We start from the raw sequence: 25611 nt of genomic DNA on the forward strand, positions 1-25611 counted from the left end.
AAAACTAAGCAAATAGAAGCATTTCACAACATATATTAGCTTTGTTATACTGAGAATGTCTTTGTTGCCTATATTAACCAATCAGAGCTCAGGTTAATTAACTGTAGCAAAATAGAAGCTGAGCTGTGATTGGTTGCTATTGGCAGCCTGATAAATCCCCAGCCAACAGGAAGCCCTCCCCCCTGGCAGTATATATTAGCTCACACATACACATAATAGACAGGTCATGTGACTGACAGCTGCCGTATTTCCTATATGGTACATTTGTTGCTCTTGTAGTTTGCTTATTAATCAGATTTTTATTTTTGAAGGACAATACCAGACTTGTGTGTGTTTTAGGGCGAGTTTTATGTGTCAAGTTGTGTGTGTTGAGTTGCGTGTGGCGACATGCATGTAGCGACTTTTGTGAGATGAGTTTTGTGTGGCGACATGCGTGTAGCAACATTTTGTGTGTTGAGTTGCATGTGACAGGTTAGTGTAGCAAGTTGTGTGCAGCAAGATTTGTGCATGGCGAGTTTTGCGCGTGGCGAGTTTTATGTGTGGTGCATTTTGAGTATGTGCAAGTTTTGTGTGAGGCAACTTTTGCATGTGGTGCAACTTTTGTACATGTGGCAATTTTTCTGTGTGTGCAAGTTTTGCATGAGGTGAGTTTTCCATGAGGTGAGTTTTGCACGTGTGGCGAGTTTTGCGTGAGCCTAGTTTTGCATATGGCGAGTTTTGCATGTAGCGAGTTTTGAGTGGTGACTTTTGTGTTTCGACTTTTATGTGGCGAGGTTGGTGTGTGTGTGTGGTGAAATGTGTGCTGAGGGTGGTATATGTGTTCAAGCACGTGGTAGTGTGTGGCGCATTTTGTGTTTGTGTTCATATCCCCGTGTGTGGTGAGTATCCCATGTCGGGGCCCCACCTTAGCAACTGTACGGTATATACTCTTTGTCGCCATCGCTCTCATTCTTTAAGTCCTCATTGTTCACATCTGGCAGCTGTCAATTTTCCTCCAACACTTTTCCCTTCACTTTTTCCCCATTATGTAGATAGGAGCAAAATTGTTTGGTGAATTGGAACGCGCGGGGTTAAAATTTCACCTCACAACATAGCCTATGACGCTCTCGGGGTCCAGACGTGTGACTGTGCAAAATTTTGTGGCTGTAGCTGCGACGGTACAGATGCCAATCCCGGACATACACACATACATACATACATACACACATTCAGCTTTATATATTAGATATACCTGTATGTAATCTCCTGTATATAGTATATACCTGTGTGTCATCTCACCTATATATAGTATATATCTGTGTGTCATCTCCTGTATATAGTATATACCTGTATGTCATCTCCTCCTATACATAGCATATACCTGTGTCATCTCCTCCTGTATATACTATATACCTGTAGGTAATCTGCTCCTGTATATAGTATATACCTGTGTGTCATCTCCTCCTGTATATAGTATATACCTGTATGTCATCTCCTCCTGTATGTAGTATGTACCTGTATGTCATCTCCTCCTCTATATAGTATATACCTGTGTGTCATCTCTCCTGTATATAGTATATATCTGTGTGTCATCTCCTCCTGTATATAGTATATACCTGTGTGTCATCTCCCCTGTAAATAGTATATACCTGTGTGTCATCTCCTGTATATAGTATATAGCTGTATGCCATCTCCTCCTGTATTAGCCCTCGTTCACACGTTATTTGGTCAGTATTTTTACCTCAGTATTTGTAAGCTAAAATGGCAGCCTGATAAATCCCCAGCCAACAGTAAGCCCACCCCCTGGCAGTATATATTAGCTCACACATACACATAATAGACTGGTCATGTGACTGACAGCTGCCGGATTCCTATGTGGTACATTTGTTGCTCTTGTAGTTTGTCTGCTTATTAATCAGATTTTTATTTTTGAAGGATACCAGACTTGTGTGTGTTTTAGGGCGAGTTTCGTGTGTCAAGTTGTGTGTGTTGAGTTGCGTGTGGCGACATGCATGTAGGGACTTTTGTGAGATGAGTTTTGTGTGGCGACATGCGTGTAGCAACTTTTTGTGTGTCGAGTTGCATGTGACAGGTTAGTGTAGCAAGTTGTGTGCAGCAAGTTTTGCGCATGGCGAGTTTTGCGCGTGGCGAGTTTTATGTGTGGTGCCTTTTGAGTATGTGCAAGTTTTGTGTGAGGCAACTTTTGCATGTGTTGCAACTTTTGTGCATGTGGCAATTTTTCTGCGTGTGGCAATTTTTCTGCGTGTGCAAGTTTTGCGTGTGGCGAGTTTTGCACGTGTGGCGAGTTTTGCATGTGGAGAGTTTTGCGCGTGGCGAGTTTTGAGCGGCGACTTTTGTGTTTCTACTTTTATGTGGCGAGGTTGGTGTATGTGTGGTGAAATGTGCACTGAGGGTGGTATATGTGTTCGAGCACGTGGTAGTGTGTGGCGCATTTTGTGTGTGTGTTCATATCCCCGTGGTGGTGTGATTATCCCATGTTGGGGCCCCACCTTAGCAACTGTACAGTATATACTCTTTGGTGCCATCGCTGTCATTCTTTAAGTCCCCCTTGTTCACATCTGGCAGCTGTTAATTTGCCTCCAACACTTTTCCTTTCATTTTTTCCCCATTATGTAGATAGGGGCAAAATTGTTTGGTGAATTGGAAAGCGCGGGGTTAAAATTTCACCTCACAATATAGCTTTGACGCTCTCAGGGTCCAGACGTGTGACTGTGCAAAATTTTGTGCCTGTAGCTGCGACGCCTCCAACACTTTTCCTTTCACTTTTTCCCCATTATGTAGATAGGGGCAAAATTGTTTGGTGAATTGGAAAGCGCGGGGTTAAAATTTCACCTCACAACATAGCCTATGACGCTCTCGGGGTCCAGACGTGTGACTGTGCAAAATTTTGTGGCTGTAGCTGCTACGGTTCAGATGCCAATCCCGGACATACATACATACATACATACATACACACACACACACATTCAGCTTTATATATTAGATATGGGTGGACCTGCAGTACACCACTGTGGCCACTATACAGTTGATGGAGCTGTGCTGTACAGCTCAACTGATCAGGTCCTGCCACAGTCAGCACTGGGAACAGCTGATCGGTGTGGGCGCCCTCACAACGTGATATTAACTACCTATCCAGAGGATAGCTCATCAATATAAAAGTAGTGGACAGCCCCTTTTAATTCTTACCACTTTCTGTTTACTGCTTTTAAAAGCTGTATGCAGTTATTACTTTGAATACAGGGATTTGTATCAGTAAATTAGATGAGTTTGTGCTGTCATGTTAAGTATCTATTGTATATACTTTCACATGTAAATATAAATTTAAGTAGTTTACATATAATTTTGTGATTTTAATACAATTTGTATATTTATTACATTTGGAAAAGCTTTGTGAGGTATGTATATGTACTTTATTACAGCGTAAATTTTATGAAAATGCAAACATGAACAATAAAGTAACTATATACCAGAAGTAAAGTCTTAATTTTGTTCAGACTGTTGATAAATAGGAATAAAGTTCAGTTTGGTTTAAGTGTACAAAATCCATGAGCCCATACACCACTTCGCTCTTAGCTCCTGGATCCTAGTCATCATAACTTCTGACATGTCACTATGTAACAATAAGGTACCCTTGGAAGAAAAAACTATAGATGCCCAATGTTAAATAGAAAAAAAAACAAAAACATTTCTTTACACTATAAAAATTGTTCCAATCTTGTGTACAGGTTGATCTGATATTGCACATGGCCTACAATGCTTGAAAGTGGAAGAAGCTGAACTGCAATGCCAGATGCAGCTCATGGGTAAGAGTGGAGCAATTTCTGGGGGGATAAAAAATTCTCTAATCCTGGGTGTCTTTAACATTTACCACTTCCTCTTTGCCAAGACCACAATGGGCAGGGATTTAAAAGTAACTTTTTTTTTTTTAATGTAACTATTGATCAGTCTCTGCAAAGCTATGGATTTTTGTAATATACTTCATTACTTTATTTTGCCTCTTTCCCTAAATGTATGCTGCATTTTAGTTTTAACTGCCGAGTATGTTCCCACGGTCAGTAAACGCTGCTGGTTGGACGCTGCGTACATCTGCAGCATCCAACCCGCAGCGGCCAGATGATAAGGCATAGTAGATGGGATTTCAAGAAATCCCACATCCACTATGCGTGCGCCAACTCCCACGGCTCACCTGCGGAGACGGACATGCGGCATGTCTTTCCAGACTGCAGCATGTCTATTTATCTTTTGGAGACGTGAGTATTGGACACGGTGATTCCGCACGGTTCAATGATCACATGCGGAATCACCTGCGTTCAAAAGCCAGCAGCGCTTTAGACGCAGCGGACATGTGCTGCGTCCAAAGCGCTGCCGATTGCTGACCATGGGGACATACCCAAATTCAAGCTCCCTCAAAATCTGCTTTGAACTGCTGTTCATCAAGGCTCCATACTATATTTACAATTGGAGTAGGGGACTTTCTGTGTCCTCCTGACTCGGGGAAGCTCTGTAAATAGAGAATGCTTGAATTAGGCAGTTAAAACCACACTATATATTATAAAATATCATAACTTTGCAAATGTTGATCACTAATGAAGTGAATAATTGCTCCTTAAATAAGATACGAGTTATAGTGAATCTTTTCCCGTAATCCCATATATTATCCTGTTCATCATAATGCCCATAGGTTTCACAACATTTCCAACCTGACAGCTTCTCTTTATTAGTCAGATCTTTTAGTCCACTTCCAAGTAGGCTCAATGTAAATTCAATATACTTGATCATTGTAACAAAAAAAAATTAAAAGCTTGAACATTTTGTCCTTTTTACATCAGTTTTCCTCTACGAGTAGTTTTTCATGTTTTGCACACGTGTAGAATATTCAGTATAGATTGTAAATGTAGATGCTTCCAGCCAGTCTTGCTTTTCTAGAGCTTCTTACAGCTGCTACCACAACCTGTTTCTGAAAAGATTAAATGAGTAAATATCCCAGTATATACTGTTCCCATTGAACTTAAGGTACCTTCACACGAAACGACTTTGTAACGATATCGCTAGCGATCCGTGACGTTGCAGCGTCCTGGCTAGCGATATCGTTTAGTTTGACACGCAGCAGCGATCAGGATCCTGCTGTGATGTCGCTGGTCGCTGAATAAAGTTCAGAACTTTATTTGGTCGTCCGATCGCCGTGTATCGTTGTGTTTGACAGCAAAAGCAACGATACCAGTGATGTTTTACACTGGTAACCAGGGTAAATATCGGGTTACTAAGCGCAGGGCCGCGCTTAGTAACCCGATGTTTACCCTGGTTACCAGTGTAAAATGTAAAAAAAACAAACACTACATACTTACATTCGCATCCCCAGCCGTCTGCTTCCCACACTGACTGAGCGCCGCAAAGTGAAAGTGAAAGCACAGCACAGCGGTGACGTCACCGCTGTGCTGTTAGGGCCGGATCTCAGTCAGTGCAGGAAGCGGACGCCGGGGGACGCGAATGTAAGTATGTACTGTTTGGTTTTTTTTACATTTTACGCTGGTAACCAGGGTAAACATCGGGTTACTAAGCGCGGCCCTGCGCTTAGCAACCCGATGTTTACCCTGGTTACCCAGGGACCTCGGCATCGTTGGTCGCTGGAGAGCGGTCTGTGTGACAGCTCTCCAGCGATCAAACAGCGGCGCTGCAGCGATCGGCATCGTTGTCGCTATCGCTGCAGCGTCGTTTCGTGTGAAGGTACCTTTAATTGTAAATCTGTATTCAGTCAGCTCCCTCTTGTTGTGCCTACAGGTCTACTCCCCCTTGCACCAATCTTGTCCACAAATTGTCTGATAAACAATTTTTTTTCTTAATCAGATAAATTATTATTATGGAAAATCAATGATAACAAATGACATCAAGCTGTTATTCACAGATAATCATATATTTTATGAACATAACTCCCCCCCCCCCCCCTTTCCCCTCCCTATCCCCCCCTTCGAGACCCCTTTAATGCTTTCCCAAATTCCCATCCGAAATTCTTTCCCCAATTCAAATACAGTTGTATACTATGAACATCATCTATGACATTATGCATCCTCCCCACAATTCTAATTCCATTCTATCCATGGCTGCCAAATCTTTTGAAATACATCTAGTTTATTTCTCTTAGTATACATACTTTATTCCAATAAAATTATATGGTCCGCCTGCGTAAGAAAGTCTCTTCTAGTCGGAGGCTCCTCCCTGATCCAGAACCGAGCTATCAATTTCCTTGCTATGAATAACAGTCTAGCAATGTCTGATAAACAATTTAGTAGTTCATCTGCATTAAGCTGAATGTTCTTTAAAAGTACAACTTCTCCATCCAGCATCCCCTGCCCTGAGACCTAAGTAACAATTTCCTCTGTACTACCCGAAATAATACAAAAAAATTAGCTGCATGATATTTTTCTTGCATTTGGTGCTTGTTTTCACATATGATTTACAAAGATAAAAAATTGCAATAAAATACTGTAGCTCAGATACATGCACGTACAAGATAGCCATATGGGTTCACCTACTTTGTGCTTTGATTTGATGGTGGTGACTGAACTTCCAAATCTTGCCTTTTCCTAAAATATTGATCTAGATTAGCATACATATTTAAGATCCAGACTTTCTTGCAGGTATTATACTTACTTCAGGAGAAACCAGTACGTACTGTGCCTACAGGGGGAAGAACAGAAAATGGTTAGGAGCAAAATGCCCTTCTGCATTTTATGCCATGAATTGGGTTAATGAGGAATATTCCAAGTACCCTCAGTCATCCTATCGCTTTATTCTCATACCCAGTCATCAGGACATGGAGTAACCCACGACTTGCATCTTCCGGTTAGCACTCCTGTAGAGGTGATATTGCCATTATAGATATAAACTCTACCAGTCTGGGAGCCAATCATTGTTGTGGTAATGTCTCCTGTCCTTAATGGTGAGGTCACGATGATTTCATCTGGAAAGGAAATTACATGGTCAAAATATTTCCATTCATCATTGTTCTATTGGATCTACCAGTAAGTCCTGTATGATCTTTCAAATTCAGTTCAAAGGTACCAAGAAGTAGTATGCAGCAGAGTGCCAACAACAGACATTTCTAAAAAATATAGCACAAAACTTAATAGACTTGCTTAAAAAGTAAGTCTTTTGTGATACGAATGTTGGTTTCCTTAATTCCTGCTCATCATTCACGTGCTTCATCAGATATGGGGGGTAGTAACGTCATTGGCATTGTTCAGTTATGAAGTGGAAGCTACGGGTGGCAAATTGGCTTTATTAAAATCTTGAGGCCCTTATCCATTTTAGAAGTCTGTGGATAAAAAAGGCTCTCACCTGACCAGTGGAACCCAAAGGGGCATCTGCAGAGATAAATCTCTGGGTGAGTTTTGGTGATTAGTATATGAGATGTATTTTACTATGAATATTTAAGAGGTATCCTGAAAGCTGAAATATGACGATACATTTAAGGCCGGGGTGATGTGGCTCAAACAACTAGTCCAAGAGGCAGGTCTCCAGCAGTTTCTGCCCTTCCTATTCCCCATAAATGACTGGTCCCTTAGAAGAAACAGGTCAGCCTTTCTGAGCAAGGCAGGGAGAAGCTGCCAGAGTCCTGCATCTTTGACTAGTGACCCTAGTCTCATTGTCCCTGGCTGCTGAAGTGTTGGGTAAAACATGGCATGACTGCAATATTGGAGCTGGTCTCTAATGCAAGCTGCTTGTGGTCCATGCAGTTTGAGGCAGATGTCTGGTCCCCTTTATTTACTTTTTTTTTTTCTGAGAGTGTAAGTGATATACAGGTGCTTCTAACAAAAATTAACTTTTTGATATTCTAATTATTTCAGTTCTTCAATAGAAAAAGTGAAACTCATATATTATATAGCATCATTACAAACAGAGTGATCTATTCCAATTGTTTATTTCTGTTAACGTTGATGATTATGGCTTACAGCCAATGAAAACACAAGTCATCATTAGAATAACAAAAAACAACTGCAGATGTCCAGAAGGCAGTCATTGACATATTCCACAAGGAGATGGTAAGCCACAAAAGGTCATTGCTAAAGAAGCATATTAATGGAGAGTTGAGTGGAAGGAAAAAGTGTGGTAGAAAGGGGTGCACAAACAACAGGGATAACTGTAGCCTTGAATGGATTAAGTAAAAGCCATAGACAAATTTGGGGGAGATTCACAAGGAGTGGGCTGCTGCTGGAGTCATTGCTTCAAGAGCCACCACACACAGACGTTTCAAGGACATGGGCTACAAGTGTCACATTCCTTGTGTCAAGCCACTCATGGCCAATAGACAATGCTCAGTGGTCCAAGGTGTTGTTTTCAGATGAAAGTAAATTTGCATTTCATTTGGAGATCAAGGTCCCAGAGTCTGGAGGAAGAGTGGAGAGGCCACAATCCAAGCTGCTTGAGGTCTAGTGTGAAGTTCCCACAATCAGTGATGGTTTGGGGAGCCATGTCATCTTCTGGTGTAGGTCCTATGTGTTTTATCAAGACCAAAGTCAGAGCAGCCATCTACCAGGAAATTTTAGAGCACTTCATGCTTCCCTCTGCTGACAAGCTTTTTGCAGATGGAAATTTCATTCTCCAGCAGAACTTGGCACCTGTCCACACTGCCAAAAGTACCAATACCTGGTTTGAAAACAACATCACTGTGCTTGATTGGCCAGTAAACTCGCCTGACCTTAACCCCATAGAGAATCTATAGGGCATTGTCAAGAGAAATATGAGAGACACCAGATCCCACAATACAGGCGAGCTCAAGGCTGCTATCAAAACAACCTGGGCTTCCATAACACCTCTGCAGTGCCACAGGCTGATTGCCTCCATGCCACGCCGCATTGATGCAGTAATTGATGAAAGAGGACCCCCGACCAAGTATTGAGTGTATTAACTAAACATACATTTCAGTAGGCCAACATTTCGGATTTTAAAATCATTTTTCAAGCTGGTGTTATAAAGTATTCTAATTTACTGAGATAATGACTTTTGGGTTTTCATTGGCTGTAAGTCATAATCCTCAACAGTAACAGAAATAAACACTAAGTTGAAATAGATCACTCTGTTTGTAATGACTCTATATAATATGAGTTTCACTTTTTGTATTGAACTGAAATAAATGAACTTTTGATGATATTCTAATTTTGTGAGCAGCACGGGTATTATGTTTTGTTTCTCTAATTGCTGGATTTTCTGCACTATCAACCTGATTCATCAAGATTGGCATTTTGTACTCAAGTTCTGATGAAAACTGGAATAAGATGAGCCAAACTCATTAAAAGACGTGTGCCTTTTAATGAAGTTAATGCAACTTTTAGTTGCATTTTGCCACTGCAAGAAAAATACTTCAGTGAGGGACTGGAGTACATTTGTCATAATTTATGCCACTCATGGTGTAAATTATGATGAATTATTTGTGTGCATTTGACCATGCTGGCTCCCAGCTAAGCTTTGCCCACTTTCCAAAAAGTTGGTGGAGCAGACAAATTATATGATTACTATGCAGGGCCGGAGGAAGGAAGCCAGGTGTGCACCTCACCTGAGAACACTAGTAGTGGAAGTGACTCTCCGACGCATGCGCAATGCGCAGAGCAAAAGTGAAGCCAATGCCCTAAGAAGAGCGGATCAGTGAAGGGGACAGAAGGCAGCAAGAATGCGCAGCACGCGGAATTGCATGTCACAAGCACACAGTGAAGATATGGTAGGAGAAAGGATAATGAAGCGATGAGGCAGCAATATCTTGCGGTGCATCGTTCTCTCCAGAGCCTGGAAAAGGTCAATTATATAAAGTGATAAAAGATGATTTATCCACAAGACATCTGATATGAGACACACAGGGATCACTCTCCTCAGCATTCTACAGCCTGTATGCCCATATTAGTAGTTTAGACAGGTCACATGTAGTGACAGATTCCCTTTAACCCCTTACCGACATCGAGCGCCATAGTACGCCGATGTCAGAATCCCTCCCTTTGATGTGGGCTCCGGCGGTGAGCCCATATCTTTCCGGGGACATGTCAGCTGTTTTGAACAGCTGACATGTGCCCGCAATAGCCGCGGGTGGAATCGCAATCCACCTGCGGCTATTAACCAGTTAAATGCTGTCAAACTCTGACAGCGGCATTAAATCGCGCTTCCGGCTATTGGGCCGGAAATACGCACACCAGTGATCGCGGGTCACCAGTGTGTTGGCATGACAACCTGAGGTCTCCTGGAGACCTCTATGGTTGTCAGTGCCGGCTTGCTGTGAGCGCCACCCAGTGGTTGGAGCTCATAGCAAGCGAGTAATTCTGCTATATAGAGGCGATCTGAACATCGCCTCTATGTAGCAGAGCCGGTCGGGTTGTGGCAGCTTCTAGTCTCCTCTGGAGACTATTGAGGCATGCCAAAAGTAAAAAAAAGTTTTTAAAAACATAAAAAAATTTTTTAACCCCTTTCTGACCTCGGACGGGATAGTACGTCTGAAGTCAGAACCCCCACTTTGATGCAGTGCTCCGGCGGTGAGCCCGCATCAAAGCCGGGACATGTCAGCTGTTTTGAACAGCTGACATGTGCCCGCAATAGCGGTGGGTGAAATCGCGATTCACCCGCCGCTATTAACTAGTTAAATGCCGCAGACAGCGGCATTTAACCGGCGCTTCCGGTAGGGCGGCCGGAAATGAGCGCATCGCTGACCGACCCCCGTCACATGATCGGGGGTCAGCGATGCTTCTGAATAGTAACCATAAAGGTCCTTGAGACCTCTATGGTTACTGATCTCCGGTAGCTGTGAGCGCCACCCTGTGGTCTGCGCTCATAGCACACCTGCATCTCTGCTGCATAGCAGCGATCTGATGATCGCTGCTATGTAGCAGAAGCGATCGCGTTGCGCCAGCTTCTAGCCTCCTATGGAGGCTATAGAAGCATGGCAACAGTAAAAAAAAAATATATAAAAGTTTAAATCACCCGTCTTTTGCCAAACCTACACATATTTGGTATCGCCGCGTTCAGAATCGCCCGATCTATCAATAAAAAAAAAGCATTAACCTGGTCGCTAAACAGCGTAGCGAGAAAAAAATTCAAAACGCCAGAATTACGGTTTTTTTGGTCGCCGCGACATTGCATTAAAATGCAATAACGGGCGATCAAAAGAACGTATCTGCACCGAAATGGTGTCATTAAAAATGCCATCTTGGCATGCAAAAAATAAGCCCTCAACTGACCCCAGGTCATGAAAAATGGAGATGCTACGGGTATCGGAAATTGCGCAATTTTTTTTTTTTTTTTAGCAAAGTTTGGATTTTTTTTTCACCACTTAGATAAAAAAGAACCTAGTCATGTTAGGTGTCTATGAACTTGTAATGACCTGAAGAATCATAATGGCAGGTCAGTTTTAGCATTTAGTGAACCTAGTAAAAAAGACAAAAAACAAGTGTGGGATTGCACTTTTTTTTGCAATTTCATAGCACTTGGAATTTTTTCCCCGTTTTCTGTTACATGACATGGTAAAACCAATGGTATCTTTCAAAAGTACAACTCGTCCCACAAAAAATAACATGGCCATATTGACATAAAAATAAAAAAAGTTATGGCTCTGGGAAGGAGGGGAGCGAAAAACGCAAAACCGAAAAAAGCTCCGGGGTTTAAGCATTATTTTTGCAGCCTTCTAATTAGACATTTGCTAGTTTAGAGCTGATTCCATTAGGAATCTCTTTAAAAAAAAAAAAAAGTGATATGCACTTTTTCTTCCCACCAGGTTTTTTAAAACCTAAAGCAGATAAAAAAATACTCAAAAGACTGAATATATATGAACAATAAAGTGATTTTTCACCATAGAAATAAATGGGAAGAATCTTTCATGTGTTTCTGAACCAATTTTTTTTGGGGGGAGAGGAGGAGTTTGAGGGATCCCCATCCAAAAAAGCTTATCCAGAAATCTCCACGTGTACACATATCATGCTATGCTGATAGAGTTTTTAGGGACTTTCTTTTTTTTAAGCAGATCCATTCAAAAATCCTCAAGGAAAGCTTTAACAAAACAAAAAGTTGGGAAGAGTCTTCTATTTATTTGTATAGGAAATTCAGTTTGCATTTACATGAGGTTTTTTTTAGCATTTTATTTTTCTGAATAGGTTTTGAAAAATGTCTGATGAAGAAAAATAGTGTATGTCACTTCTTTCAAGTGGATCCTCCCGGGAATCCTCTCCAAGCTGGTCACTGACAAAAGACTGCAAAGATAAAAAAACGATTTGGGGGAAAAAAAACTTCCAAAACTCCTAAAAACCACTGCTGGGTAAGGAAACCTCATCCAAAAACAGGGGCCTTTCCTTAAGTGCTTTCTGCTTGAAAAGCTTTTTTTACTGCCTAAAAAAAAATCTGTCTGAACATAACCTTATTGATATATATAAGATGAAGACACATCCAGTCTCACCAAGCCCATCGTCGTCAAGGTCTCTTAAATGTAGGTTGGTTCCAAAACGTGAAAATTCTCTGTCTCCCCTCATTGTGCCGAGGAGAGATGGCTCAGTCTTTCCTTTCAGTTCATACATGATTGCTGTACCTGCATGTGTCAGTTCTCTTCGTACAAATACAACCTTGGACATTGTGCCTGGAATACAAAAAGAATCACAGTGGATGTAAAGTAGACATTATGGCCCCAATGCACCATTGTTTATCTAGTTTTCTGGAGGGATTTGTATTTCTTTAGTAGCTTTAGTATTTGCACTTTATTCTCTATACCATTTGTGCCATTTTAAAAGTTGTCTTTTTCGTTTAAGTTTTTTCTCTAGTCTACAACTTTGCTTATCCAGATCTTTTAGACATTCGTGAAATGAAACTGTTACCAAATGTTGCATTGTTTTGGTGCACCTCAATCCCGTTTCTGCCAGGAGAAAGGTTTGTGGTGGCATTCTCAATTTGGCACATTTGTTAGACAAACATCATCATGCAACATGTTAGAATATTTGTGACTTTTAGTACTAAAACGTCACAGTTCAAAATAAAATAAAGGAGCATTTTGTATTTTACACCACATTCATGAACCTTTTAAAGAATTTGGTGCTTAAAACTTCAGCAAAAGAAAAGTGACTTCAGTAAATTGCAAATAAAGAATAAGGGTTCTATATCATTTGTGTGACGACTTTGTCAAGACAAATAAAAGTACAATTTTTTTCTTGGCCATTATTAATTTTTATGCTGACATAACACCACTCTGTGGATCTAGCTTTCCATGTCACACAGCGGTGGGACTATTGGATGGGAATATTTCATTATGCAGACTGGAGAGGTCCAAAAACTGTACATTTGAGACTCTAGGCAGCAATAAAGGCTCCTCTTATGAATGGTTGAAAACCACTATACCCTCAAGAAATTAATCTAAAATCATATTAGAAAACTTGATGAAAATAAAATATCTGACGGAGTGCCTAACTAAATAATTAGTGCCATCGAAGCACAGTTTTGTACCATTACAGAGGTCTATGGCTTTGGGGGGAAGATGGCGTTTTGAAGAAGTGGCATGATATCGAATAGAGATGCAGGATGGAAAGGTGATGACATGCATTGTCTAGGGCAGTGTTCCCCAACTCCGGTCCTCAAGAGCCACCAACAGGTCATGTTTTCAGGATTTCCTTAGTATTGCAAAGGTGATAATTGCATCACCTGGACAGGCAAGCATTCAATCACATGCGCAATAGTAACGAAATCCAGAAAACATGACTTGGTGGCTCTTGAGGACCGGAGTTGGGGAACACTGGTCTAGGGTGACACCCAGCACCCCAGCAGCCAGATGTGCTTAGTTGCAGAACAGCAAACGGCATAGCTCTATCAACTGTATAGTGACCACAGTGAGGAACTGCAGTGTCGTTATGTCAAAAGCAAAAGGAAAGTCAAAGATACTAAAGGATTTTTACAGGATGAAAAGGGTGAAGTGGTCAAAAATGAAGTTGAGAAGGCCAAACTTTTAAATTCCTATTTTGCATCTGTGTTCTCTAAGAAAACAAATGTAACATCAACTCATCTTCACAGTGACATCGAAGGAATAAAAGCATCCACTATATCCATAAACAGAGAGATAGTGAGGGACCACTTGGCTAATTTAAATGAATTTAAATCTGGTCCAGATGAATTACGTCCTAGGGTACTGAAATAATTGGCAGAGGAAATTGCAGAACCACTAGCCAGAATGAATTTTTGAAAAATCCTGGAAAACAGAAGTCCCAGAAGATTCGAGAAAGGCAAATGTTGTCCCTTTCACAAAATGTCGGCAGAGCCCTCGCAGCATTGGAGACACCTGCAGCAGCATCAGAAACCCCTGCAGCACCGCCAGGCACCCCCGCATTGCCGAACACCCGCATCAGCACATTGGAACACCACCTCATCCCAGCCTGCGGCCTGCAGCATCACCCCACTCCTGTCTCCTCCAGCAGCGACCCTGGGACCCCGCTTCACCGCAGCCACCACCCTGTTGTGTATTTGCTTTTTGCTCCCTCTAGTGGTTACTAGTTTTTTGACTCTGGTTTTTCTGTCATTCCTTTTATCCGCACCTGGGTCGTTAGTTAGGGGTGTTGCTATATAAGCTCCCTGGACCTTCAGTTCAATGCCTGGCAACGTAGTTATCAGAGCTAGTCTGCTGTGCTCTTGTCTACTGATCCTGGTTCCAGTTATATCAGCTAAGTCTGCCTTTTGCTTTTTGCTATTTGTTTTGGTTTTGTATTTTTGTCCAGCTTGTTCCAAATCTATTTCCTGACCTTTGCTGTAAGCTCTAGGGGGCTGGTGTTCTCCCCCCGGACCGTTAGACGGTTCGGGGGTTCTTGAATTTCCAGTGTGGATTTTGATAGGGTTTTTGTTGACCATATAAGTTACCTTTCTTTATTCTGCTATCAGTAAGCGGGCCTCTCTGTGCTAAACCTGGTTCATTTCTGTGTTTGTCATTTCCTCTTACCTCACCGTCATTATTTGTGGGGGGCTTCTATCCAGCTTTGGGGTCCCCTTCTCTGGAGGCAAGAAAGGTCTTTGTTTTCCTCTACTAGGGGTAGCTAGATTCTCCGGCTGGCGCGTGTCATCTAGAATCAACGTAGGAATGATCCCCGGCTACTTCTAGTGTTGGCGTTAGGAGTAGATATATGGTCAACCCAGTTACCACTGCCCTATGAGCTGGATTTTTGTATTCTGCAGACTTCCACGTTCCTCTGAGACCCTCGCCATTGGGGTTATAACAGTTTGCCAGGCCAGTATTAAATGTTTAATGCATTGCAGAAGAGGGATTATAAGAAAGAAGATTCTGAGTTTTTTTTTTCTCCTTCCCCTTTACCTCAGAGTGGCTATGCTTGCTGCAGACATGAATGTCCAGACCTTGATTACAAGTGTGGACCAGCTGGCTACTCGTGTGCAGGGCATACAAGACTATGTTATCAGAAATCCTAGGTCAGAACCTAAAATACCGATTCCTGAACTGTTTTCCGGAGACAGGTTTAAGTTTAGGAATTTCGTTAATAATTGTAAATTGTTTTTGTCCCTGAGACCCTGTTCATCAGGAGATTCTGCTCAGCAAGTAAAAATTGTTATTTCGTTCTTACGGGGCGACCCTCAGGATTGGGCTTTTTCGCTGGCGCCAGGAGATCCGGCATTGGCTGATCTTGATGCGTTTTTTCTGGCGCTCGGTTTACTTTATGAGGAACCCAATCTTGAGATTCAGGCAGAAAAGGCCTTGCTGTCTATGTCTCAGGGGCAGGACGAGGCTGAAGTGTATTGCCAAAAATTTCGGAAATGGTCCGTGCTGACACATTGGAACGAGTGTGCACTGGCCGCTAATTTTAGAAATGGCCTTTCTGAAGCCATTAAGAATGTTATGGTGGGTTTTCCCATTCCCACAGGTCTGAATGATACTATGGCACTGGCTATTCAAATTGACCGGCGGTTGCGGGAGCGCAAAACCGCAAATTCCCTCATGGTGTTGTCTGAACAGACACCCAATTCGGTGCAATGTGATAGAAAAACCGCAAATTCCCTCATGGTGTTGTCTGAACAGACACCTGATTTAATGCAATGTGATAGAATCCTGACTAGAAATGAACGGAAAATTCATAGACGCCGGAATGGCTTGTGCTACTACTGTGGTGATTCTACACATGTTATCTCAGCATGCTCTAAACGTATAGCTAAGGTTGTTAGTCCTGTCACCGTTGGTAATTTGCAACCTAAATTTATTCTGTCTGTAACTTTGATTTGCTCACTGTCATCTTATCCTGTCATGGCGTTTGTAGATTCAGGTGCTGCCCTGAGTCTCATGGATCTCTCATTTGCTAAGCGCTGTGGATTTACTCTTGAACCATTAGAAAATCCTATTCCTCTTAGGGGTATTGATGCTACACCATTGGCAGCAAATAAACCGCAGTATTGGACTCAGGTTACCATGTGCATGACTCCTGAACACCGCGAGGTGATACGTTTCCTGGTTTTACATAAAATGCATGATTTGGTCGTTTTAGGGCTGCCATGGTTACAGACCCATAATCCAGTCCTGGACTGGAAGGCTATGTCAGTCTCAAGTTGGGGCTGTCGTGGTATTCATGAGGATTCCCTGCCTGTGTCTATTGCTTCTTCTACGCCTTCGGAAGTTCCGGAGTATTTGTCTGATTATCAGGATGTCTTCAGTGAGTCTGAGTCCAGTGCACTGCCTCCTCATAGGGACTGTGACTGTGCTATAGATTTGATCCCAGGCAGTAAATTTCCTAAGGGAAGACTGTTTAATCTGTCGGTACCTGAACATACCGCTATGCGTTCATATATCAAGGAGTCTCTGGAAAAAGGACATATTCGTCCGTCTTCTTCCCCTCTTGGTGCGGGATTCTTTTTTGTGGCAAAAAAGGACGGATCTTTGAGACCTTGTATTGATTATCGGCTTTTAAATAAGATCACTGTCAAATTTCAGTATCCTTTACCGCTGTTGTCTGACTTGTTTGCCCGGATTAAGGGTGCCAAGTGGTTCACCAAGATAGACCTTCGTGGTGCGTACAACCTTGTGCGCATTAAGCAAGGTGATGAATGGAAAACCGCATTCAATACGCCCGAAGGTCATTTTGAGTACTTGGTGATGCCTTTTGGGCTCTCCAATGCGCCTTCAGTTTTTCAGTCCTTTATGCATGACATTTTCCGGAAGTATCTGGATAAATTTTTGATTGTTTATCTGGATGATATTTTGGTTTTTTCTGATAATTGGGATTCGCATGTGGAGCAGGTCAGGTTGGTCTTTAAAATTTTGCGTGAAAATTCTTTGTTTGTCAAGGGCTCAAAGTGTCTCTTTGGTGTACAGAAGGTTCCCTTTTTGGGGTTCATTTTTTCCCCTTCTGCTGTGGAGATGGACCCAGTCAAGGTCCGAGCTATTCTTGATTGGACTCAGCCCTCGTCAGTTAAGAGTCTTCAGAAGTTCTTGGGCTTCGCTAACTTCTACCGTCGTTTTATCGCTAATTTTTCTAGCATTGTGAAACCTTTGACGGATATGACCAAGAAGGGCTCCGATGTAGCTAACTGGGCTCCTGCTGCCGTGGAGGCTTTCCAGGAGTTGAAACGCCGGTTTACTTCGGCGCCTGTTTTGTGCCAGCCTGACGTCTCACTTCCCTTTCAGGTTGAGGTGGATGCTTCGGAGATTGGGGCAGGGGCCGTTTTGTCGCAGAGAGGCCCTGGTTGCTCTGTTATGAAACCTTGTGCCTTTTTCTCTAGGAAGTTTTCGCCTGCCGAGCGAAATTATGATGTGGGCAATCGGGAGTTGTTGGCCATGAAATGGGCATTTGAGGAGTGGCGTCATTGGCTCGAGGGTGCTAAGCATCGTGTGGTGGTCTTGACTGATCACAAAAATCTGATGTATCTCGAGTCTGCTAAACGCCTTAATCCGAGACAGGCCCGCTGGTCATTGTTTTTCTCCCGCTTTGATTTTGTTGTCTCGTATTTACCAGGTTCAAAGAATGTGAAGGCCGATGCTCTTTCTAGGAGCTTTGTGCCTGATGCTCCTGGAGTCGCTGATCCTGTTGGTATTCTTAAAGATGGAGTTATCTTGTCAGCTATTTCTCCGGATCTGCGACGTGTGTTGCAGAGATTTCAGGCTGATAGGCCTGAGTCTTGTCCACCTGACAGACTGTTTGTCCCGGATAAGTGGACCAGCAGAGTCATTTCCGAGGTTCATTCCTCGGTGTTGGCAGGTCACCCGGGAATTTTTGGCACCAGAGATCTGGTGGCCAGGTCCTTTTGGTGGCCTTCCTTGTCAAGGGATGTGCGGTCATTTGTGCAGTCCTGTGGGACTTGTGCTCGAGCTAAGCCTTGCTGTTCTCGTGCCAGCGGTTTGCTCTTGCCCTTGCCTGTCCCGAAGAGACCTTGGACACATATCTCCATGGATTTCATTTCTGATCTTCCGCTATCTCAGGGCATGTCCGTTATCTGGGTGATATGTGATCGCTTCTCCAAGATGGTCCATTTGGTTCCTTTGCCTAAGCTGCCTTCCTCTTCCGATCTGGTTCCTGTGTTTTTCCAGAACGTGGTTCGTTTGCACGGCATCCCTGAGAATATTGTGTCAGACAGAGGATCCCAGTTCGTTTCCAGGTTCTGGCGATCCTTTTGTAGTAGGATGGGCATTGATTTGTCGTTTTCGTCTGCTTTCCATCCTCAGACTAATGGACAGACGGAGCGAACCAATCAGACTTTGGAGGCTTATTTGAGGTGTTTTGTCTCTGCTGATCAGGACGATTGGGTGACATTCTTGCCGTTGGCTGAGTTTGCCCTTAATAATCGGGCTAGTTCCGCCACCTTGGTTTCGCCTTTTTTCTGCAACTCTGGTTTCCATCCTCGCTTTTCTTCGGGTCATGTGGAGCCTTCTGACTGTCCTGGGGTGGATTCTGTGGTGGATAGGTTGCAGCAGATCTGGAATCATGTGGTGGACAACTTGAAGTTGTCACAGGAGAAGGCTCAGCGCTTTGCCAACCGCCGCCGCGGTGTGGGTCCCCGACTACGCGTTGGGGATTTGGTGTGGCTTTCTTCCCGCTTTGTTCCTATGAAGGTCTCCTCTCCCAAATTTAAACCTCGTTTTATTGGGCCTTACAAGATGTTGGAAATCCTTAATCCTGTATCTTTTCGTCTGGATCTTCCTGTGTCGTTTGCTATTCACAATGTATTTCATAGGTCCTTGTTGCGGCGGTACATTGTGCCTGTAGTTCCTTCTGCTGAGCCTCCTGCTCCGGTGTTGGTTGAGGGCGAGTTGGAGTACGTGGTGGAGAAGATCTTGGATTCTCGCCTCTCCAGGCGGAGGCTTCAGTACCTGGTCAAGTGGAAGGGCTATGGTCAGGAGGATAATTCCTGGGTGGTCGCCTCTGATGTTCATGCGGCCGATTTAGTTCGTGCCTTTCATGCCGCTCATCCTGATCGCCCTGGTGGTCGTGGTGAGGGTTCGGTGACCCCTCACTAAGGGGGGGGTACTGTTGTGTATTTGCTTTTTGCTCCCTCTAGTGGTTACTAGTTTTTTGACTCTGGTTTTTCTGTCATTCCTTTTATCCGCACCTGGGTCGTTAGTTAGGGGTGTTGCTATATAAGCTCCCTGGACCTTCAGTTCAATGCCTGGCAACGTAGTTATCAGAGCTAGTCTGCTGTGCTCTTGTCTACTGATCCTGGTTCCAGTTATATCAGCTAAGTCTGCCTTTTGCTTTTTGCTATTTGTTTTGGTTTTGTATTTTTGTCCAGCTTGTTCCAAATCTATTTCCTGACCTTTGCTGTAAGCTCTAGGGGGCTGGTGTTCTCCCCCCGGACCGTTAGACGGTTCGGGGGTTCTTGAATTTCCAGTGTGGATTTTGATAGGGTTTTTGTTGACCATATAAGTTACCTTTCTTTATTCTGCTATCAGTAAGCGGGCCTCTCTGTGCTAAACCTGGTTCATTTCTGTGTTTGTCATTTCCTCTTACCTCACCGTCATTATTTGTGGGGGGCTTCTATCCAGCTTTGGGGTCCCCTTCTCTGGAGGCAAGAAAGGTCTTTGTTTTCCTCTACTAGGGGTAGCTAGATTCTCCGGCTGGCGCGTGTCATCTAGAATCAACGTAGGAATGATCCCCGGCTACTTCTAGTGTTGGCGTTAGGAGTAGATATATGGTCAACCCAGTTACCACTGCCCTATGAGCTGGATTTTTGTATTCTGCAGACTTCCACGTTCCTCTGAGACCCTCGCCATTGGGGTCATAACACCACCCCCATTAAGCAATAAGACGCATGGATTATAAGCACCACCATTTTATTTTAAAAAATTCTCAAAATTTGGGGTGCGTCTTATAATCCAAAAAATACAGTAATCAAAAAGTTAATTTATTTCAGTTCTTCAATAATACAAAAAGTGAAACTCATACATTATATAGTCAGCACAAACAGAGAGATCTATTTCAAGTGTTTATTTCTGTTTATGTTGATGATTATGGCTTACAGCCAATTAAAACCCAAAAGTCATTGTCTCAGTAAATTGGAATATTTTATAACACCAGCTTGAAAAATGATTTTAAAATCCGAAATGTTGGCCTACTGAAATGTATGTTTAGTAAATGCACCCAATACTTGGTCGGGGCTCATTTTCCATCAATTACTTCATCAATGCGGCATGACATGGAGGCGATCAGCCTGTGGCGCTGCTGATGTGGAAGCCCAATGCTTGATAGCAGCCTTGAGCTCGTCTGCATTGTTGGGTCTGGTGTCTCTCATCTTCCTCGAGACAATACTCCATAGATTCTCTATGGAGTTAAGGTCAGACGAGTTTGCTGGACAATCAAGCACAGTGATACTGTTGTTTTTAAACCAGGTATTGGTACTTTTGGAAATGTGGGCAGGTGCCAAGTTCTGCTGAAGAATTACATTTCAATCTCCAAAAAGCTTGTCGGCAGAGGGAAACATGAAGTGCTCTAAAATTTCCTGGTAGACGGCTGACTTTCGTCTTGATAAAACACAGTGGACCTACACCAGAAGATGACATGTCTCCCGAAACCATCACTGATTCACACTAGACCTCAAGCAGCTTGGATTGTGTGCCTCTCCACTCTTCCTCCAGACTCTAGGACCTTGATTTCCAAATTAAATGCAAAATTTACTTGCATCTGAAAACAACACCAAAGATCACTAAGCATCAACAGTCCAGTTCTTTTTCTCCTTGGCCCAAATAAGACACTTCTGATATATATTGGTCGTGGGTGGCTTGATACAAGGAATGCGACATTTGTAGCCCATGTCCTGGATATGTCTGTGTGTGTGGTGGCTCTTGAAGCAATGACTCCAGCAGCAGTCCACTCCTTGTGAATCTCCCTGTCAGGACTCTGAACTTTTTTATTACCTTTTGTGCATTACTGCCCTTTTCCAAGATGGCGTCTTTGGTCTCATGTGCACTATGTCTTCCTGCTATAAAACTCCACCCCAGCTTTCAGTCTGTGCTAGAGTATTCTGCCTTGCATCCAGCTCCTGACCTCTGGTTACTCCCTGGCTATATACCTACCTGCTCCTGTGAACCTGTGTGGTTATCCTGCTACTCTGCTCTGAGTTCCTGCTGCATACACCAGTTTCCAGTAATTCTCCTTCATCTGCTGCTCGTGTTTACTTCCATCTGCATTTGCTGGACATGTAAGCTGTTGCTGCTCTGCAAAAACCTGAGACTTACCCAGGCCTCCCTGGTTGTACTAAGATATTATTTGAACTGCCTTATAAGCATAGCTATCTGTGTTTGGACTAAAACAAGGACTTATTCGGTCAAGTATCCTCAAGAATAATTGTGCTTCATAGACTTTCCATGTGATTGCATTTTCCTCTGAAGTTTCCTATAGACTGTTAAGCTGCGTTTAATATTTACACCAAGTGTTGTGGACTTGAGTTTCTCTCTGCACCTTTTTGAACCACCGTGTGATAATATAGACTTTACTATTTATAAAACTGTGTCCTGTAGTTGTCTTGTTCCATGCAAAGAGTCTCCTGAGTTATCCCCTATAATTATTACACTCCCCAATACTTTTGAATGGCCTTTTCTTAACAATCCTTTCAAGGCTGTGGTTATCCCGGTTGATTGTGTAACTTTTTCTACCACACTTTTTCCACTTCTTCCACTCAACTTTCCAATAATATGCTTGGATACAGCACTCTGTGAACAGCCAGCTTCTTTAGCAATGCCCTTTTGTGGCTTACCCTCCTTGTGGAGTGTGTCAATGACTGCCTTCTGGACATCTGTCAAGTCAGCAGTCTTCCCCATGATTGTGGAGCCTACTGAATCAGACTACAGGACCTTTTTAAATGCATAAGAAGCCTTTGCAGGTGTTTTTTTTGTTAATTATTCTAATTTACCGAGATAATGACTTTTGGGTTTTCATTGGCTGTAAGCCATAATCGTCAAAATACACAGAAAGAAACATTTGCAATTGATCACTCTGTAATGACTCTATATATTGAGTTTTACTTTTTGTTTTGAAGAACTTAAATAATTTAACTTTTTGATGATAATCTAATTTAGTGAGAAGCACTTGTGTTGTGAACTCTGTTTTCGGGCTCCCTCTTGTGGTCACTGGTGGTATGGTGTGACTTTTGCTTTGGGCTCCCCCTGGTGGCTTTGTTTGTTATCCTGCTGGTCTCTGGCTATCAGCTGGTTCGTTATCCTCCGGGAGGTTCCTATATAGCTCTGTTTTACTTCCACTTGTTGCCGGCTGTCGATGTAATCAGTGCTACTCAGATTCCTTCTGACTACCCTGCTCCCAGTCCATCCAGGACAAGTTAAGTTTTGTTTGCTCATTTTTTGATCAGCAGTGTTTATCATGTTTTCTTGTCCAGCTTGCTAAAATGTGACTCCCTCGCTTGCTGGATGCTCTAGTGGACTGAGTTTCTCCCCACACACCATTAGTTGGTGCATGGGTTCTTGAATTCTCAGGATAGATATTTTGTAAGGGTTTTTTATTGATCGCATAGACCCCTGCTCTATTTTCTGCTTTCTAGTACTAGTGGGCCTCTTTTGCTGAATCTGATTTCATCCCTACGTATGTGCCTTCTTCTTAATTCACCGTTAATATTTGTTGGGGGCTTCTATATCTTTGGGGATTATTTCTCTGGAGGCAAGCGAGGTCTTTCTTTCTCTTTAGGGGTAGCTAGTTCCTCAGGCTGGCTCGAGACGTCTAGGAATTTTTTAGGCACGTTCACCGGCTACCTCTAGTTGTTTTGGATAGGTTCAGATTTGCGATCAGTCCAGTTACCATCTCCCTAGAGCTTGTCCTTAGTTTATTCACTTGCTGGTCTATTCGTGATCCTCAACCACTAAGGATCATAACAGTACAGCCGGCCAGTAAAGTGTTAATTGCATGGCAGAAGCAGGAGAAAAGAAGCCTTGAGAATTTTTTTTTTTTTTTTTTTTTGCCGTGTGTCTAGCTGCTGTGGCTAGCTTCTCTCCTCCTCTTAATCTTGGTGTGGCTCTGAGTTCAGCTGCTGACATGGATGTCCAGAGCTTGGCTTCCAGTCTGGATCATCTTGCTGCTAGGGTTCAAAGTATTCAGGATTTTGTTGTTCATAGTCCTATGTCAGAGCCTAGAATACCTATTCCGGAGTTGTTTTCTGGAGATAGATCTAGGTTCCTGAATTTTAGGAACAATTGTAAGTTGTTTCTTTCTTTGAAACCTCGTTCCTCTGGTGATGCCGTTCAGCAAGTTAAGATTATCATTTCCTTTTTGCGTGGTGACCCCCAAGATTGGGCCTTCGCATTGGCGCCAGGGGATCCTGCATTGCTTAGTGTAGATGCGTTTTTTCTAGCCCTTGGATTGCTCTATGAGGAACCTAATCTTGAGAACCAGGCTGAAAAAACGTTATTGGCCCTCTCGCAGGGGCAAGATGAAGCAGAGGTGTACTGCCAGAAATTTCGGAAATGGTCGGTGCTTACTCAGTGGAATGAGTGTGCCCTGGCTGCAAATTTCAGAGAAGGTCTTTCTGAAGCCATTAAGAATGTCATGGTGGGGTTCCCTACGCCTGCAGGTCTGAATGAGTCAATGACTCTGGCCATTCAGATTGATCGGCGTTTGCGGGAGCGCAAACCTGTGCACCATTTGGCGGTGTCTTCTGAACAGACACCTGAATCTATGCAATGTGACAGAATTCTGACCAGAAGTGAACGGCAAAATTATAGACGGCAAAATGGGTTGTGCTTTTACTGTGGTGACTCAGCTCATGTTATCTCAGCATGCTCTAAGTGCAAAAAAAAGGTTGATAAATCTGTCACCATTGGTACTTTACAGCCTAAGTTCATTTTGTCTGTTACCCTGATTTGTTCCCTGTCATCTTACCCAGTTAATGCTTTTGTAGATTCAGGTGCCGCCCTGAGTCTGATGGATTGGTCATTTGCCAGGCGCTGTGGTTTTGATTTGGAGCCTTTAAAATTCCCTATTCCACTAAGGGGAATTGATTCTACACCATTGGCTACGAATAGACCTCAGTACTGGACACAAGTGACCATGTGCATGACTCCTGTTCATCAGGAGGTGATTCGCTTTCTTGTACTGCATAATTTGCATGATGTCGTCGTGTTGGGTCTACCATGGTTGCAGACTCATAATCCAGTCCTGGATTGGAAAGCTATGTCGGTGTCAAGTTGGGGTTGTCAGGGAATTCATGGTGACGCTCCTGTGGTGTCAATTGCTTCGTCCACTCCTTCTGAAGTCCCTACGTTTTTGTCAGACTACCAGGATGTATTTGAGGAGCCCAAACTCAATTCTCTACCTCCTCATAGGGACTGTGATTGTGCAATAAATTTGATTCCTGGTAGTAAGTTTCCTAAGGGACGACTTTTCAATTTATCTGTGCCGGAGCATGCTGCCATGCGGAGTTATATAAAGGAGTCTTTAGAGAAGGGACATATTCGCCCGTCCTCATCCCCTCTTGGTGCAGGATTCTTTTTTGTGGCTAAAAAGGATGGTTCCCTGAGACCCTGTATTGATTATCGCCTTTTGAATAAAATCACGTTCAAATTTCAGTATCCTTTGCCATTGTTAACTGATTTGTTTGCTCGCATTAGGGGGTCTAGTTGGTTCACCAAGATAGATCTTCGTGGTGCGTATAACCTTGTGCGTATAAAACAGGGTGATGAATGGAAAACTGCATTTAATACGCCTGAAGGCCATTTTGAGTACTTGGTGATGCCTTTTGGACTTTCTAATGCTCCTTCAGTCTTTCAGTCCTTTATGCATGACATCTTCCGTGAATATCTGGATAAGTTTATGATTGTGTATCTGGATGATATTCTGTTTTTTTCGGATGATTGGGAGTCTCATGTTAAGCAGGTCAGGATGGTCTTTCAGGTCCTACGTGACAATGCTTTATTTGTGAAGGGCTCAAAATGTCTTTTTGGAGTCCAGAAGATTTCTTTTTTGGGTTTCATTTTTTCTCCTTCTACTATTGAGATGGACCCAGTCAAGGTTCAGGCTATTCATGACTGGACGCAGCCTACATCTGTTAAGAGTCTTCAGAAGTTCTTGGGTTTTGCTAATTTTTACCGTCGCTTCATAGCTAATTTTTCTGGCGTTGTTAAGCCTTTGACGGATTTGACCAAGAAGGGTTCTGATGTGACTAATTGGTCTTCTGCGGCTGTGGAGGCCT

At 43.0% G+C, this 25611-nt stretch overlaps 1 protein-coding gene across 1 annotated transcript in view; it reads right to left on the minus strand.

The window, feature by feature from the left end:
• Positions 1-4695: 4695 nt before the first annotated feature.
• The window catches only part of GPLD1 (glycosylphosphatidylinositol specific phospholipase D1), a 127621-nt gene continuing 106705 nt past the window's right edge, over positions 4696-25611 (minus strand). The window contains exons 21-25 of the mRNA XM_077269978.1: positions 12422-12598; positions 6798-6958; positions 6649-6675; positions 6531-6581; positions 4696-4957 (exon numbers count right to left, since the gene is read on the minus strand). Coding sequence (XP_077126093.1) covers positions 4877-4957; positions 6531-6581; positions 6649-6675; positions 6798-6958; positions 12422-12598 — 497 coding nt within the window. The 3' untranslated portion in view covers positions 4696-4876. The remainder of the gene's footprint in view (positions 4958-6530; positions 6582-6648; positions 6676-6797; positions 6959-12421; positions 12599-25611) is intronic.

The sequence above is a fragment of the Ranitomeya variabilis genome, chromosome 6, assembly GCF_051348905.1.
Source record: "Ranitomeya variabilis isolate aRanVar5 chromosome 6, aRanVar5.hap1, whole genome shotgun sequence".
Classification (NCBI taxonomy): Eukaryota; Metazoa; Chordata; class Amphibia; order Anura; family Dendrobatidae; genus Ranitomeya; species Ranitomeya variabilis.